The 17,832-nt window shown below is 45.6% G+C and overlaps 1 protein-coding gene across 3 annotated transcripts in view; it reads right to left on the minus strand.

Moving 5' to 3' along the window:
* Positions 1 to 341: 341 nt before the first annotated feature.
* The window catches only part of MINDY4B (MINDY family member 4B), a 42,679-nt gene continuing 25,188 nt past the window's right edge, over positions 342 to 17,832 (minus strand). The window contains exons 8-11 of one of the 3 annotated variants that reach the window (XM_088669110.1): positions 15,847 to 15,919; positions 12,206 to 12,379; positions 8,669 to 8,845; positions 342 to 2,359 (exon numbers count right to left, since the gene is read on the minus strand). In XM_088669110.1, coding sequence (XP_088525236.1) covers positions 2,192 to 2,359; positions 8,669 to 8,845; positions 12,206 to 12,379; positions 15,847 to 15,919 — 592 coding nt within the window. In that variant the 3' untranslated portion in view covers positions 342 to 2,191. Of the gene's footprint in view, positions 2,360 to 8,664; positions 8,846 to 12,205; positions 12,380 to 15,846; positions 15,920 to 17,832 lie in introns of all 3 variants that reach the window. The other 2 variants (XM_088669109.1, XM_060274476.2) reach the window with 2 other exon arrangements.

Raw genomic sequence — 17,832 nt, forward strand, 5'->3', positions numbered from 1 at the left:
AATTTGCTTGAACACAGCATATGTAAACCTTGCCATGCTTCCAGAAACAAGGCCAGTGGTAGTGGACCGCTTGCTGTATGGATTAAGCAGAATCAACAACACCTGAGCGCCCTTGGTTTGTTTGCTGTCTTTGGCTTGAATGATAAAAGTTTGCAGTTCTGAGCGCCACCTTGTGGGTGACTTGCCGCTGTGGAACATCGTACATTACGTAGTTTGCTTGAATCGTATTTGCTTTGCAAGCAACTCAATAAGGTGCATCTGCTCTCCGGTTTTGGCGGTGTAGATTTCATAGATTGATGCAGGAAGGAGAGGAAGAAAACTGGGTGGCAGGATTCTATATTGCATCTTTCCCTCTATTTTGAGCAGAGACATATTCAACATTATTTTATCAATACAACTAAGTTGGAAAGGAAGAAGGAGCAAACCAAAGGCTTGGCAATGATATAATTATGTGCTATAAAGAATGACCGATTTTCAACAAATTAGGTTATCTACCATTTCTTATACATCCGTAAGTCATCAAGTTTTACATACTTATTAATTACGGTAATCATGCTTTAGTTGCATACAACTTTGTCTAGAGTTAGGCTGGTTACATTTATTTCAGCTGCCGTGATCAAGCAAAGTACAAACAACATATCGGTCTTTTCAGTTAATTTTCTTAGGCAACCAGTAATGCCAAATTTTCCATTATTATTTCCTAATAGCAGATTACCAATACTTTATTTTTACATTCAGTTAGGTAGCCATGTTGGTCTGACGCAGTCTATATATATATATATATATATATATATATATATAGTCCAGTAGCACCTTAGAGACCAACTAAGTTTGTTCTTGGTATAAGCTTTCGTGTGCATGCACACTTCTTCAGATGTACAATTTTTTATTTATATATTTTGACATTTATTTTTACAGGGTCCTTGTTATATATTGAAGTCAAAAGGGGGAAAACATATCTAGCAATTTTCAAAGCCACTACTGATTTTCTGCCCTAGTTTACAAAACGATTTAAGTTCTTTTTACTTCTTTAAAAGGTTTGCTATCCAGTTTCCTCCACGTGTGCAAATTGTTTTAAATACTGCTTAGACACACCCTTAATTTGTATTATGTTTCTCTTGCAAGTTTCTCACAAGGCTTTTTTCTTTTTTAAAAAAACATTTGTATTCAAGCTTTTAGGTACTTGGATTTTATTTGATGTAGGAAAAAGGACACCTCTATCCTTTTTGCCTAAATCAGGCACCCCCAAACTTCGGCTCTCCAGATGTTTTGGACTACAGTTCCCATCATACCTGACTACTGGTCCTCTTAGCTAGGGATCATGGGAGTTGTAGGCCAAAACATCTGGAGGGCCGCAGTTTGGGGATGCCTGGCCTAAATTATCCTATCCATTTTCCCTTCCATGTCCAACCCACTGAATCACCTCTCTCTCCTCCAAAAGTATATATAAAAAAAGTAATTCCCCCCCCCCTTTCAAATCACATGTTGAACTGCTGGACTCACATGATCTGTTAAACCTCATCTCTCTCTCTATGTCAGTTCACATATTTGTCATGTTTAAAATGCCCTTTCACCCATGCTCAGCCACAGTAATTGCCACTTAATTAAACTGAATCCCAAATATACTGTATATGCTTCTTAGGAATGGACTGCAGACATTCTGACTCAAAGAACTCTGGGCTGAGACTTCTGTATGCCACAGACTGTGCATCTTGACTGCAGAAAAATTCAACAACAGAAACAGTAATAATTTTCAGCAACAGGGAGATTTGAAACAGCAGGGTCATGACTTCATTCTGTTGCTTCCAACATTCCTAATTGACTTTAGGTCCTCAGTCATTTCACACCAATTATATTTCTGTGACAGGCAGCACCCTTCCATGAGGCTCGGCTGGTGGGAGAAGCAAAAGTTCACAGCAGTGTGTGTGTGTGTATAAAACTGTCTTGCTATGCTCCGATTTGATCTCGGTTCTGTGTTTAGCTTGCAGCGTTCTCTCTCGCTGTGTGTATGTTGCACTGTTTGTCTTTTTCTTATCCCATAAGCACACCTCATTTATTTACTGAATGCAGATTGGAAGTCCAAAATGGCAGGCCCGTTGAGCTGTCCCTGTCTGGTCCATTGGTAGCAGTTTCTTTTCTTCCTCCTCCAGGCCTGGGCTGCAGGATCCATGCAAGAGAGCCTGTGGACCCACTAACTGCGCCCACACCCACTAACTTCAGAAGAAGGGGACCACACCGTTCCAATTGATAGCAGCACCCTCCCACTTCGTTCGGATGGCCATCTCCACTGAAGGGAATCGCTTTTCTGCATCGCCATCCTCCTCACGGTGATTTTCCTCCCAGTGATGAGAATGGGTGTCTGGAAAGGGGAAAAAAAGAAAAGAAGCTTGTGTGTGTGCTGTTTCGTGCAAAACGGAAGCTTTGGGCACTGGTGTTTCTCACTCCTCTCAAGCTCTCCTGTGCTTCAGCTGTCTGCCTTTAGGTCAGTTGGCAGAGCCCCAAATGCAATTCCTGGAGCCTCCACACAGGGATGGAAAAGACTCCTGCCTGAAACCCTGAGACCCACTGCCAGTCAGTGTAGACCAGGGATACCCAAACTTTTTTCAGAGAGGGCCAGATTTGATGAAGTGAACATCCTTTAGGGCCGACCAAAGTTGTTGAGCTTTTTTTAGGATGTAAGTTGTGTAGTGTTTTTTTTTTTTAGGATTTTAGGTAAAAATCCCCAGGACATATACTGCCACGGAACAGACTTTGGACATGCCTGGTATAGACATTACTGATATATTATATGGCAGTGTCCCGTGGATCCGGCCCCATATGCCCCTGTATCTTTCTAGGACACAATGGGGTTAAAAACACAGCCTCAATTTGGGCAAATTTGGGCAAATTGCCCAAAGATGGCTTTGGGGAGAAGGCTTTTGCGGGGGGAATGATGCAGGAGGAAAGGGTTATATCCTACTTTCCCTGTTACACAGAACCAATCTGGACCAGGGCCTGCAGCTTTAAAAAACCACACACAAAAACCCTACACACCAGGTCCTAGCATGACTCTTGTGACGGAATGGCCTGGTGGGCAAAAGAACTCCAGGGTGCAGAGAGTTAAACCCCAACCTCCTGGATAAATGACACATTCCATTCCTGAGGGGCGGGACTGCCAGGGTTTTAAAAGGAATGGGAGGGAGTTAATTTGGAGAGAGAGGGTTGTGGGAGCGAGGGAGAGGTGGTTAGGCAGTTGGGAGTTAGGGAGTTGGTAGAGAGTAGAGTGTCAAAGAGGGATGCAAGAGCTGTATGAAGAAAACTGTGTTAAATAAAAAGAAGATAGGTGCTTTTAAGAACCAAAGAAACTCATGTTTATAGGTTAAATAATAAAGTTAATTGTGCTTAAACGTTCACTGACTCGGCAGTGTCTCAGTACCTTCAGAGGTGTGACAAAGAGGGGAGAACAAAGCTTTCCTGGGGAAGAGGAAACTGTTTGCTGTTTCTCCTGTCATACAAAGGGCTGGTTAGCGAAGCCGAAGGAGCCACATAGTTGCCTAAGGGAGAGGCACACTGTAGCAGTAGGGATCCCAGGGAGGGAGACCCCACTGGTGGCCATAGGTTTCGAACGCAGAGCCTGAGGTACTCTGGAGACAAGTCCTATTTGGACTCTGGAGGTTTTTTTCTCCTGTTTGTGGAGAAGCACAGGGAGAGCCTCTGAGGTTAAAGCAGTGAGGTGGGGGATCCATCACATTTTTGGTGGCAGCGTCGTGATCTGAATCCACAACCATAGTTGAAGTTTGTGGGAGTTTTAAAACGATATTTTCCAGAGAAGGAAAATGGCACATTTAAGAAAAGCAAGAGAGGCTAAAGGGGATGAGAGGACAGAAGGGGCTGAGGGGAGCCCAAATTCTGAATTAGAGCTTATGAGATTGAGAATTGAGATGTCTAGAATTGAAGCTGAGAGGGAAAAGGAAAAGATAGCGGCTGAGGAGAGAATGCAGTCTGAGAAATTAAAAACACAATTGGAGCAGGAGAGATTGCAAGCAGAAAAGGAGATGCAGCTGGGGAGAATGCGTTTGGAAGAGATTCAATTGAGAGGAGAGGTATCTCCAAATAGAGAAAATGTGGAGGTTACCTCAGCAAACCTCAAGAGATTCCCAAAATATGTAAATGGGGATGATGCTGAAAGCTTTCTATTCAGTTTCGAACGCATTTGTCAGGAATTAAAAATAGCTGAGGCGGACTGGATGATGTATCTGAGGCCTCAAATATGTGGCATCTTGAGTGAAATATACTCAGACTTAAGGGATACTGAACTATCCAGTTATGAGATATTTAAGCAGCGGGTGAGAGTACGCTGTGGGCTAACTGCTGACCAAAGCCGAAAAGCCTTTAGAGAACTAAAAAGAGGTCCCAAAGAGACATTTTCTCAGCTGGCAAGCAAGCTAGATCGTTTGCTGGACAGGTGGATTCAGGGGAGCGGGGTGACAAGCTTCCAAGAATTAAAACAGCTAATTTGTGTGGAACAGTTTTATAAACACGTCCCTATGAATCTACGCTGGTTTATTAAAGACAAAAGGCTGATGGATGTGGCCAAAATGGCTTTAATATTAGATGAGATTGAAGGAGATTGTCCTGAAATGCTGATTCCAAGGCAGTGGCCAAAGAACAGGCAGCTGAAGCCTTATGCAAAGGAGGAGAAAGCAGGGAGGGCTCCAAACACAGAAGACACTCCAGTAGTCAGAAAAATATCTTGCTATTTTTGTGGATTAGAAGGTCACATAAGATCAAGATGCCCGCAATTAGCAAAAAAACAAAATGCCAACACGGCTACCAAGTCAGTAAAGTTGCTAACCCAAGCTGAGGTAAAAAAATCACCTCATGAAAGTAACCCAGAATCAACTGTCAGTGCCTCAGAGACTGTGGCTAACATAAGGCAGGTCTGGAGAGCTGATCAGGGGATTAATAAAGACTTTATGGAGCCAGTGATTTTAAATAATCAAGAATATTTGGGTTTACGTGACACAGGTGCAGAAGTGAGTCTGGTTAGATCACACTGTGTGACACAGGATCAGTATCTTAAAGACCAAACTTTTAGTCTGAAGGGAATATGGGGTCCTGAGTTCGAGGTTCCGGTAGCAGAAGTGGATATAGGTTATAATGGCGTGAGGAGAAAATGGAAAGTGGGCGTCTCGGATAACATCGATACACCATTTCTGATAGGCAATGATGTGACCAAGCCTGAATTTAAGGTTCAAGTTATCACTAGAGCACAAACCTCCACAAAAGGGAATCCATTAACTGCAGTAGAAGAGGCCCAAGCCGATCCTGAGGGGAACGGAATGTTGGGGAGAATGTCAGTTATAACCACCATAACTGCCAACAGGGCCCAGTTACTAGCAGAACAAAGGGAGGATGAAACTCTGAAGGGACTGTGTGAAGAAGATAAAGGGCAGTACGGCACAGTGGTGTCAGTAGAAAGGCCCAGGGTTTCTTGTATAAAGGAGGAACCATTAATTAGTAAATCTGAGAGAGGCAAAACTGCAGCTGAGTGGAAAAGCAAAGAGCAATCGGTGTTGCCAAAGAAGATCAGTCTTCAAGTTCCGCAATTGGCACATGATACCCCCACAACAGCGCATTTTGAAATAAGCCAAAAGGAGAGAGTCCAAAACCAAATTTACTGGACTGCTATAAACAAAGACACCGGAGGTTCTAAAAGTGAGAACAGTTTTATTTTAGACCTCGGGGACAGAGCCCTAGGATTACCAGAGGAGATTCCTTTGAGAGAAAACATAAATAAGACTGTGTTAAAAGTCCATGGAAGTGATTTAACAAGACAGAGCTTACCTAAGGAGCTCATAGCCGACTTGGGTATGAAGGAGGTGTTGCCACTTGGCGGAGTTAGCTGTTTAGAGACTGCAAATAACTCTCTGCAAGCCGAGGAGCTTGGTAAAAAGGAGGGAACAGCAGCCTCGTCTGTAACACCTTACCCTTACCACCAACAGTACAGTGTGGATGAGTGGTGTCAACCTTTTGTGTTGAGTTTTGACTTAATTAGTCAGGAAAGCAAATATAGCCCTTCTGAGCTGGCTAATGGACAGCAAACTAGTACACTTTTACAACTATTACTGCCTGAAGGGAAGGAGGAAGAGAGCGTGGCATATCCAGTGATTATATCTAGCATATTGGAGATGCATCGCTATGTGCCAGAGACTAAAAGGCAAGCTGTTGGCCAGGCGCAAAGGGCACAGCAATGTTCGACATCAGGGGTTGTATACCTGATGATGAACGGGAATCCCGTGTGTGGCAAAGGAGCAGCTCGAATGTGCAAACATGCTCATCATTCGTCATCTTGTGATCCTGCTGAGGCTGAGTATGTTCCAGCGAGGAGTCGGAAACAGCGCGAGGCCCACAGGAAGATGATTGCCCGAAAGCGGAAGCGGCTTGAGATTGGCTTGCGCCAGACTATTGCACCGAGAGGCATGTTCCAGTACCACCTGAAACTGTCTGCAGAGTTGCCAGTGCGAGGCGGAAGATCTACTCAGCGCATGGCCAGTGCAGCGCAATGAAGGAAAAGCGACGCGGCAGGAGGAGGAAAAAGGACTTGTTAAAGTGCAACAATTTTCTTCCAATGCAGAGTCGTCAGGAGTCCCACTAACTAATGCAGCTAAAGACACTCTTATGCGCCACTTATTGAGACTAATTCCTTCAAAAGTCATTGTTGACTGGTGGGAGGAGGGTTTCTTTTTATTTATTAGGTGCCGCAGGAAGAATTGCTGAGTACGAGTGCCTTCATCGTTTGGGGAGAATCTATTGTGCTTTTGTTGAAGGTGACAACTTGATCTTTTTAAGGCAGCAATGTATTTAAAGGATGCTTGAAGGTAGAAAATGTTTTTGATGGTATGGAATCAATTCTGTTTTGGTTGGGACACATAAATGTTTAGTGTATAATTTTTAGGAAATACCCTGATTTTTGAATAGAAGGAAAGGTTTAACTTTACACTGTATATACATAGGTGGGTATTGTTGGGAAAATGCATTCTATTTCTTTTGAAATGTTAATGTGTATAGTGCATATGTAAGTGTGTATATCTGAAGTCTATTTTAACTTCAGGTATAGGTGTAAGTTTCGCAGGGGAATTGAGAGTTGCAACACAGGGTTGTGTAAACCGTGCACCTGGGGGGGAGGTAAGCCAGGGAATTCCCGACTCTATCTCCCTGCTTCGGCATTACTCTGGTATTTTTGAGTATGCCTGCGCAAGGGTTTTCGGGGGAGGGGAGAAAATGTGACGGAATGGCCTGGTGGGCAAAAGAACTCCAGGGTGCAGAGAGTTAAACCCCAACCTCCTGGATAAATGACACATTCCATTCCTGAGGGGCGGGACTGCCAGGGTTTTAAAAGGAATGGGAGGGAGTTAATTTGGAGAGAGAGGGTTGTGGGAGCGAGGGAGAGGTGGTTAGGCAGTTGGGAGTTAGGGAGTTGGTAGAGAGTAGAGTGTCAAAGAGGGATGCAAGAGCTGTATGAAGAAAACTGTGTTAAATAAAAAGAAGATAGGTGCTTTTAAGAACCAAAGAAACTCATGTTTATAGGTTAAATAATAAAGTTAATTGTGCTTAAACGTTCACTGACTCGGCAGTGTCTCAGTACCTTCAGAGGTGTGACAAAGAGGGGAGAACAAAGCTTTCCTGGGGAAGAGGAAACTGTTTGCTGTTTCGCCTGTCATACAAAGGGCTGGTTAGCGAAGCCGAAGGAGCCACATAGTTGCCTAAGGGAGAGGCACACTGTAGCAGTAGGGATCCCAGGGAGGGAGACCCCACTGGTGGCCATAGGTTTCGAACGCAGAGCCTGAGGTACTCTGGAGACAAGTCCTATTTGGACTCTGGAGGTTTTTTTCTCCTGTTTGTGGAGAAGCACAGGGAGAGCCTCTGAGGTTAAAGCAGTGAGGTGGGGGATCCATCACAACTCTCTAACCACTACACCACATTGGGACTCAAACATATCCTTATGTGTTATATCCCTCCCTTCCTCCCAAAGGAGCCCAGGGTGGCAAACCACAAGCGATAAAACATCTTTAAAACATAGAGGCTTTCTTGACATTCAATAGTCACTGAGTGCTTTGGAAGAAGAAGAAGAAGAAGAAGAAGAAGAAGAAGAAGAAGAAGAAGAAGAAGAAGAAGAAGAAGAAGAAGAAGAAGAGGGCTCTTAATGGATTATATAGCTTAAAAACGATTCGGGGTATTTTCTCCCCTACTGAGAAGGCTTTCAGAATTTCCCCCAGGGACTGTACTTTTCCTCTCTCCTAATTGCTGGAGTCTCCTTTCAGATCTGCTCTCAGAGTCCCACCCCCCCCCCCATCTTATTGTACTGTTTACTGTTGCTTGTATGGGCGTTTTCATAAGGTTTGCTTATCTAAAGCACATTTTAGTTTAGAATATATTGTTAACGTAGCACAGGATGCAAATGTATGCCAGCTTAAAACTCAGAAGGTGCAGGCAAGGCCACAGAACTTTTGTTTTGTTTTGTTATATCTCTATATAGAGAGATATAGATATATATTTGATCCACGCAAAGCACACCAAAATGGATTTGTGGGGGGAAAAAAGGCATTGATGGACATATAAAATTGAGGCGATGTCAGGAGTGTTCATTTGAAAAGTTCCGTTTCGGTAAAGGTAAGTGCCTACCTACTGTTAGGTGCACTGTTGTCTTCTGCGAGGGCTGCCCATTATAAAAATACAAATCAAAGAGGTGTTCCATTTTCCAGTCGGACAAGAGCAGCCTGTTAGTGCTGAAAAGGACGCTGTATGTTCCACTGATGTTGCACAACCAAACAGGCAATTTAGGAGTTTTCAGCATGCTTCCAACCTAGGGCGGGACGGGCATAGTTCATACACAGTCTCATGGTGCGGTAAGGCATTAAAAAGAAAACACAGAGCGCCCAAACAAAACCAACATCTTCATCTTTTTTTTAAAAAAAACTTCCTTCCATGTAGGCATCAAATAAAAATAAGAGCATGATCCAGCTGATAACCAAAAACACTGGCTGCTAGCAATTTGAGATCGCTCAGAGTGACTGGGGCAACCCGGTCAGATGGGCAGGGTACAAGTAATAAACCACCCCCATCATCACCATTAATTGTTGCATTTCCATATAATATTTCTGTTTTACAATTTAGAATACTCATTTAAACATCCTTAAAATATCAATGACTTCTCTTTCCTTGTTTCATTTAGCATATCATAAATCCCTGCATATTTTACATAAACTAAACCATTCAGTATTCCATTATTACATCCACCAAAACTTATTTACACTGTTGAACATATCTTAATGCTAAATAACTGTTGCATTTTTCGACTGTGTTGGAGATTCCTCATGTGGGTCTGTTCTACAGGACAATAAATAATGGGTTGGCGCCAACTAAGTTCTACTCAGAGTAAACCCATTGAAATTGATAAGGTAATTTAGTCACACCCATGACTTTCATACTCAGGAGCAGGAGTAGGCAACCTAAGGCCCGGGGGCCAGATGCGGCCCAATCGCCTTCTAAATCTGGCCTGCGGACGGTCCAGGAATCAGCGTGTTTTTACATGAGTAGAATGTGTGCTTTTATTTAAAATGCATCTCTGGGTTATTTGTGGGGCATAGGAATTCATTCATTTTTTTCCCTTTCAAAGTCCGGCCCGTCACATGGTCTGAGGGATGGTAGAACGGCCCACGGCTGAGAAAGGTTGCTCAGGAGTATGACTAGTACTAGATGAAACTCAGTATGGCAATGCACTAACTTGGCTTGTGTTCTCTCCAAGTCCTACATGATTGCCATCTCCATGCTTGTCTTTTCCGTGACTCTGGTACATAACAAAGGCACGTACATCTCTTCCCCTTCCAGTATCTTTATTTTCTATATACCGTGTTTCCCCTTTTTTAAGCCGTAGTCATAAAGTAAGCCATGGCAGGATTTTTAAGATTTTTAAAATATAAGACATACCCCGAAAATAAGACATAGGTCTACCTGCAGGGTCGGCGCCCAGCAGCGAAGGTGGGAACGGGGCCGAGGACGCCTCTGGCCAAAAGTTTAGGGGGGGTGTCGAGAAGTTCCATTTGGCGGGGGGGGGGGAGTTGGAGGGAGGGAGGCACTGCTGACTGGGCTTGTTGCTTCTGTTTTCTTTTCACATTGTTTGTTCCTGTAAAATGGCAACCCCTGGGCGAAAGCAATTGATCCTCGCCTATGTTGCTTTCCAGGGTGGTGGGAGGGGGGAAAGAAAGAGGGAAAAGATGTCGGCGGGGAGAGAAAACGCGTGAGTCCTCTCCCTTTCTTTCCTGCTTAGCCAGCTTGTGGGCAGGCCGAAGCAATCGAGCCAACGTCTCTAATAACAGAAGCTGTTCTGTCATTAGAGACGTCGGCTCGATTGCTTCGGCCTGCCCACAAGCTGGCTAAGCAGGAAAGAAAGGGAGAGGACTCACGCGTTTTCTTTCCCCGCCGACATCTTTTCCCTCTTTCTTTCCCACCACCCTGGGAAGCTTCCAGGCTGCTTACTTGATCCGGCGGCCTGCCGGGTCAGCACTGATCAGCGCTGCACGGAGCACCGGATCGAGGATCCGGTCTGCAGAGTCAGCGCTCAGCAGCGCCGTGCTGGATTGAGGAGGCGATGCTCCGTGCGGCGTTGCTGGGCGCTAACTCTGCAGACCGGGTCCTCAATCCGGTGCTCCGCGCGGCGCAGCAACAGCCAAGCGCAGCACGCCGAGCCAGCCAGCACCCTCACCCTCGCCACTGCTGCGGGCACAGGCACGGGCATGTCCCCCACCGGCGCCAGCCTCAGCAGCAACGCCAGTAGCGATGCCTGCATGGTGCAGCTCAGCCCCGCGGCAGCCCCTGCGCTCCCGCTCCAGCCACCTGCGCGAGCCATGCTCTACGGCCTCGGCCCCCCGCTCAGCACCACCAGCAGGTCCACCGCAGCATCGGGGGAGGAGGGGAGGAGGGACTTTTCTGCCTATGCCATCCGTTCTCGGCTTGGTTTGCTTAGCGTCGCCTTTGTCATATGCCACCATTGTCGATTATGTCCTCCGGTTTCACAGAATTGTGGAATTGGGACCACGAAGGCCCTGCAATGGAGGACTATTGTGCCTCCAACTCCCCCCTGCCAAATGGAACATTCCCGACACGCCCCCCTTAAACTTTTGGTCAGAGGCGTCCTCCTTGCTGTGCGCCCTGAGCTAGCGGGACCCAGCAGCAGCAATGCTGGCCGCGGTAAGGAGGGGTACTTACAGTAATAATATTTTTTTAAAAAAGACACCCCCCGAAAATAAGCCATAGGCGTATTTTCTTGAGTAAAATTAATATAAGACGGTGTCTTAAAATGTGGGAAACACGGTATGTACTATCCGACGGAAGTAGCAATTAGCTCTCCCAAACCCTCCTGAAAAGACAGGTTGGGGTCTTTAGGCAGAGGCGAGGAACCAGAGGCCCTCCAAATTTTGTTGGACATCACCCCTCACCAGTAACCAAGCTATAGTGTAGTCCATCAACAAATGGAGGACCAGAGGTCTCCTACCCTTGTCTTAAGGCCGCCAGGGTTATGCTCTGATTCACTTCCTTGGAAAGGCTCTTCCACAACCCTAGTTCCATTGATCTCAGTGATGCGGACTTAGTCTGGATGCAGGAAGAGCCATAGGTCAGTGGTAGAGCATCTGACTGCAAAATGATAGAGCTGTCAGACACCTGAGAGGTCACAACACATGCCTGATGGGCTGAATTTCACGGTGCGCCACAACCTCACAGGGAAGCCCAAAGGTTCAGTGGTAAAACACAGGCTCTGTACGCAGAGGTTCTAGGTTTGATCCCCTGCATCTCCAGGCAGGACCAGGATTGCACCTTGTCTGATACCCTGAACTGCTCTTTTGTGGACAATTCTGTGTGGAGAATACTGTGCTTCCTTTGCTCCTTTATATGTTCCAAAACCTAACTACTGGTAGCTATTCCTTGCTAAGTACCGGTAATACCTCTCTCCAAGATCAACAAACACAACCACTAGGGGCAAAAAAAACACCCAACCAGGAAGCGGACCATTTTCAGAAAATTGGGAGGGAATGCTGGATCAGATCAGGAGCGTGTTCTGGACTGGGGGGCTCCTTCAAACACATTGCTAATGTTACGTGTAATTTGGCCCTGTAGCTCAAATGCTTACCTGCACTGAAAAGACCTAAGCACTGCAAGTTTACCTTACCTGTGGGAATCTGTAATGTTCCACTTCTTCCTTGCTCCAGTGTAAATAGCCCACCTCGCTGCGGGACAAGACACCATGCAGCTGCTTTTGCACATTGCCTTCAGCGTCAAGTTTCTGGAACCCATTAAACACTTGTGGACAAGCTCTGCCTGTTAAGATGATGTTCAGAATGGCCTAAAGGAGAAAACGACCCAAATCATGCTTTCAGGTGGGTAATCAGAAGCTGACCCCAAGAACGGCTTGTTCCTCAGTGTTCAGCAATCATAGAATTGCAGAGTTGGAAGGGACCATGAGGGTCATCTTGTCCAACCCTCTGCCATGCAGGAATCTTTTTGCCCAACACTGGTCTCGAATCCATGACCCTGAGGTTAAGAGTCTCATGCTCTACCAACGGAACCATTCTGGGAAGGAGAGGCAACAGGAGACACTCTTGGGATATAATAATAGAATCATAGAATGGTAGAGCTGGAAGGGACCCCCAATGGTCTTCTAGTCGAACTCCCTGCAATTCAGAAATCCCAGCTAAAGCATCCATGACAGATGGCCATCCAACCTCTACTTAAAAACCTCCAATGAAGGAGAGCCCACAAACTCCTGAGGGAGACGGTTTCACTATTGAGCAGCTCTTACTGTTGGAAAGTACTTCCCGATGTTTAGTCGGAATGTTCTGCGCTCCCTCCGTCGAAGGTGTAAGGCAGGTGTACAACAAGCCATATATCTTAAAGACACTAGCTTCCATTGTGCTTTTATTTTCCCAACAGAAACAGAGCCCTGGTTAAGTGCCTGGAACCCCTTGTAATATTGGAATATGCTAGGCAGAGACTGGGGGGTGGGGGTGGGGCACGCAGCCTTCACAACATTACTTAACGAAAACAAAGTCCAATAGTGATGCCTTGTGCAGGGAGAACTCTAGTGTGATGCAGCAGCTAAAAAAGCCAATGCAATTCTGGGCTGCATCAGTAGGAGTATATAGTCTAGATCAAGGGAAGTAATAGTACCACTGTATTCTGCTCTGGTCAGACCTCAGCTGGAGTACTGTGTCCAGTTCTGGGCACCACAGTTCAAGAAGGATACTGACAAGCTGGAACGTGTCCAGAGGAGGGCAACCAAAATGGTCAAAGGCCTGGAAACAGGAGGGAGAAAGGTTGTTTTCTGCTGCTCCAGAGAAGCGGACATGGAGCAATGGATTCAAACTACAAGAAAGAAGATTCCACCTAAACATTAGGAAGAACTTCCTGACAGTAAGAGCTGTTCGACAGTGGAATTTGCTGCAAAGAAGTGTGGTGGAGTCTCCTTCTTTGGAGGTCTTTAAGCAGATGCTTGACAGCCATCTGTCAGGAATGCTTTGATGGTGTTTCCTGCTTGGCAGGGGGTTGGACTGGATGGCCCCGGAAGTCTCTTCCAACTCTAGGATTCTATGATTCTATGAGATGCAGCTTGTGGCGTTCCCACACTGACAGTGGCAAGGTTACAGGTAGGTAGCCGTGTTGGTCTGGATCGAAGTAAAATAAAAAAAATTCCTTCAGTAGCACCTTAAAGACCAACTAAGTTTTTATTTTGGTATGAGCTTTCGTGTGCATGCACACTTCTTCAGATACAGTGAAATGGAAGTTTCCAGGCACTTATGTAGAGAAGGGGTGGGGAGGGGTGGGGATGGGGAGGGGGCATCACTCAGAAGGGTGGTGGAAATGGGTGATTGACTGACTGATAGCTGTTGATGACTGCAAACGACTGCAAATGGTTTTGCATGAAAAAGCAAGAGTGGCAGAGTTTGGTAGCAAAGTCCGCTGTGGTTTTATCTGGAATGGTGTTCCTTATGGCTTATAAACCATCATTGTGTGGGATGTTGGTATATAGAGATTCCACATCCATAGTGGCTAGTATAGTATTGAATATGCCAGAAAACTATGCCACACTTTATCTAAGAAACTGCTGAAACATCTTATCGGCGTTCTGTATTCCAAACAGAAGTTAATAAAGGAGGAACTCTCTGCACTGGAGAACTCCATCAGGAATCACCCGGCCTGGCAGAAGTTCCACAAGGAAAAACAAACCATTTACCACTCTCAACTGGAGTTACTGAAGAACCAGAAAAATAAAAAACTCTGCAACCTTTCCAACCTACAGGCCACCAATCAAAACAAGATCAACAACATTGTCAATCTTTCACAGCAAACACTCAGCCCAGCTGAGGAATCCGTCCTTTCATGGGGACTATCATTCTGCCCTGCCAAATCCCAACACATGATTCAGTTCTGCGGGGACCTGGAAGCATTTTTCCGCCGTTTACGCCTGAAGGAGTATTTTCATCACACACAAGAACAAGACAAAGTAGAACAAACTACATCCCCACAACACAACACCTCTCAACTTACTGGGGAACAACCATCACCCTCCAAACGCATCAATGAACAGAACATTGACCACCAACTACCACCGAAAAGAAGTTACACAAAAAGGGACTCCACATGGACCCCTCCTGATGGACGCAATACCACACTAGATCTGTACATCGAATGCTTCCGCCACAGAATCCAAACGGATGTGACCAGAAAACACCATCGCTTACTACAAAATCTAAACCATGCTGAAAGGAGAGCCATAGAAAATCTCAGGAACAACCCAGACATTATAATTAAAGAGGCAGACAAGGGTGGAGCTGTCGTCATCATGAACAAAACTGATTACATCCAGGAGGCCCACAGACAACTTTCCAATACTGCCTTTTACATGAAATTGGACTCAGACCCCACACAAGCATACAAAAAAGAACTGAACAAGATTATTAAGGAGCTACCCCTACACATCCAAGAACAGATCCTCACAAACACACCAGCGGAACCTCGGCCAGGAACTTTCTATCTTCTACCCAAAATACACAAACCAGGAAACCCAGGACGCCCCATCATCTCAGGTATTGGCACCATTACAGTGGGTGTTTCCGGCTATATGGACTCTGTTCTGAAACCATATGCTATCAGTGCTCCCAGCTACGTACGTGACACCACAGATTTTCTGAGGAAAATACAATATTTGAACAATCTTCCTAACAATACTATACTAGCCACTATGGATGTGGAATCTCTATATACCAACATCCCACACAATGATGGTTTACAAGCCATAAGGAACACCATTCCAGATAAAACCACAGCGGACTTTGCTACCAAACTCTGCCACTCTTGCTTTTTCATGCAAAACCATTTGCAGTCGTTTGCAGTCATCAACAGCTATCAGTCAGTCAATCACCCATTTCCACCACCCTTCTGAGTGATGCCCCCTCCCCATCCCCACCCCTCCCCACCCCTTCTCTACATAAGTGCCTGGAAACTTCCATTTCACTGTATCTGAAGAAGTGTGCATGCACACGAAAGCTCATACCAAAATAAAAACTTAGTTGGTCTTTAAGGTGCTACTGAAGGAATTTTTTTTATTTGACAGTGGCAAGGTTAGTAGAGCCCCGGGTTAGCAGCAGTGGCAGCCTCGCAGGGCCGCTGCCACCCTGACTGCCCCACCACATCCTCCCTCTGATCCCATCTTCATCCCAATGAGCACAACACCACTGCCGGGAGAACACGGCAGCTTACACCCACCCACCCCCACGAGCCAGAGCTGCTCTCCCCCCCCCCCGATGTACCTACTTGTCTGCAGATGAAGCTTCCAAGCCTGCATTGCAACAGGTGAGTAGTGGTACAGTCAAGGTCTTTTTGCAGCCTACCCAACCAAAGCACAAAGACAAAGTTAGCATTCCCTATTGTCGCTCGGTGCCGTGAGTCACTCTTCACTGTCAACCTGCTCGCCAGAGTTTTGCTAATTTGTGAACACAACACAAGACTCCAATTTCAGGTGGATTCCCCTCTCCCGTTGCAGCCCCGTAAGACACCAGCCCAAAAGTTTTGTAGGTTCCCCTGACAATCTGGAGAGGTGGGGTGTGGGGAGATACCCTGCATGAGCTTTCCACTCACTCGGACAACTTTGGTTACAACCTTACAGTCTCAGGGATGGAAGAGCAGGGATCATAGAATGATAGAATTGTAGAGTTGGAAGGGGCTGCAAGGGTCATCTAGTCCAACCCCCTGCAATGAAGGAATCTTTCACCCAACATGGAGCATGGATCCATGACCCAGAGATTAAGAGCCTCATGCTCTACCAACTGAACTATCCCAGGATGACTATGTTACAGGGACGCATATGAATATGCTATTCCAGCTGTTGTGGGAGGGCAGGGAAGCAATGGACGATGTTCTCATAGTGTTCCCACAGCACAGGATGGGTTTGACAATCAGTGTGGTTAGAGCAGGGGCCACACATCTCTTTCGGGGCCCAAAGGCCAATTTGGACTTTCGATTAAATGGTGTGGGGAGCACTACCCCGTCTGTTTGCTAGTCTCCACCCTGCAAAGGCACACAGGCACACTTTGCTTTTCCAAGAGTTGAGGTTAACATCATATCCAGTAGTATTAAAGCAGATCTTCTTGAGAAAGCATGATTTTTACATGCGGTCCCCCCAAAGCCACTGCCACAAATGTAAGCTTGCATGGGTATACTGCACAGTAAGAATGACAGATCCAATGCTTGCGAGTCGCACAGAAATATCAATTGTAGAATCGTAGAACTGTAGAGTTGGAAGGGACCCAAAGAGTCATCTAGACCAACCCCCTGCGATAGAATGAACATGCCTGGTCACAAAATGAACAAGCTTGTATCTCTTAGTTCCACCAGTCTCCCCTCCATTGTGTCCCAATCCTATTAGCTTCTAATATCTCCTCCAGAAATAAGGCTTTGTGCAAATGATCGCTTTGCAGCTTTGAACCACCCTGTGCTTTCTCCTTAAGTTTTGGGCCTTACACCAACTTCGTTCTAAAACTTGATGCTCTGCTTTAATAAACTGAGCATTGTAAGGGTACAGCTGCCCTGCCGCTGGCGACAAAATATATTTTTTAAAGCAACACTACAAAGATGGCGACTGCGATACAGCAGCGGTGAGAAAACCTCCTTAAAATCTTCAATTGCTACCTAAATAAGCTAATAATTAGTTGAACTGAAGACGGTAGCTGCAGAATAATCCAGAGGGGGAGCTTACAGTTGTCCAAAGTTTAGGCCGCCCTGACCTTGGCTGTCAAAAGGAAGTTATTCAGTGTTCTTTGAAGATAAAGCTGGCAGTAGTCAAAACATGCCCCAGATACCCAAGCAGCTTCAGCTTCAACTACTAATGCTGATAAGAGGCTGCAGGATGTTCAGCCCACCCAAACACAACAATAATGTTGCAAGAGTAACTCTATGCTTTATTCAGCTGGCTGCTCTGTAATTTCCAGCCACCCTGTGTCTTCTTCTTCTTCTTCTTCTTCTTCTTCTTCTTCTTCTTCTTCTTCTTCTTCTTCTTCTTCTTCTTCTTCTTCTTCTTCTTCTTCTTCTCTTCTTCTTCTGTGATAACTCGTAGCTGAGTAAGATTGTCTTTCATAAACACGGTTTTAACAGTGAGTCTGTAAGTGACTGTGGAGGCCAATTCTGGATCCACATGTCCTTCCACAGTAGGGACATTGGTTTCTGGTCATGGTCTGGTCATTCTTGATCATGGTGAGAGTTTGCCTAACATTCCTTCCTCTTAGCACATTTCTCCCTTTCGTC

This window comes from Zootoca vivipara, chromosome 5 (genome assembly GCF_965207765.1).
Source record: "Zootoca vivipara chromosome 5, rZooViv2.hap1.1, whole genome shotgun sequence".
Classification (NCBI taxonomy): domain Eukaryota; kingdom Metazoa; phylum Chordata; class Lepidosauria; order Squamata; family Lacertidae; genus Zootoca; species Zootoca vivipara.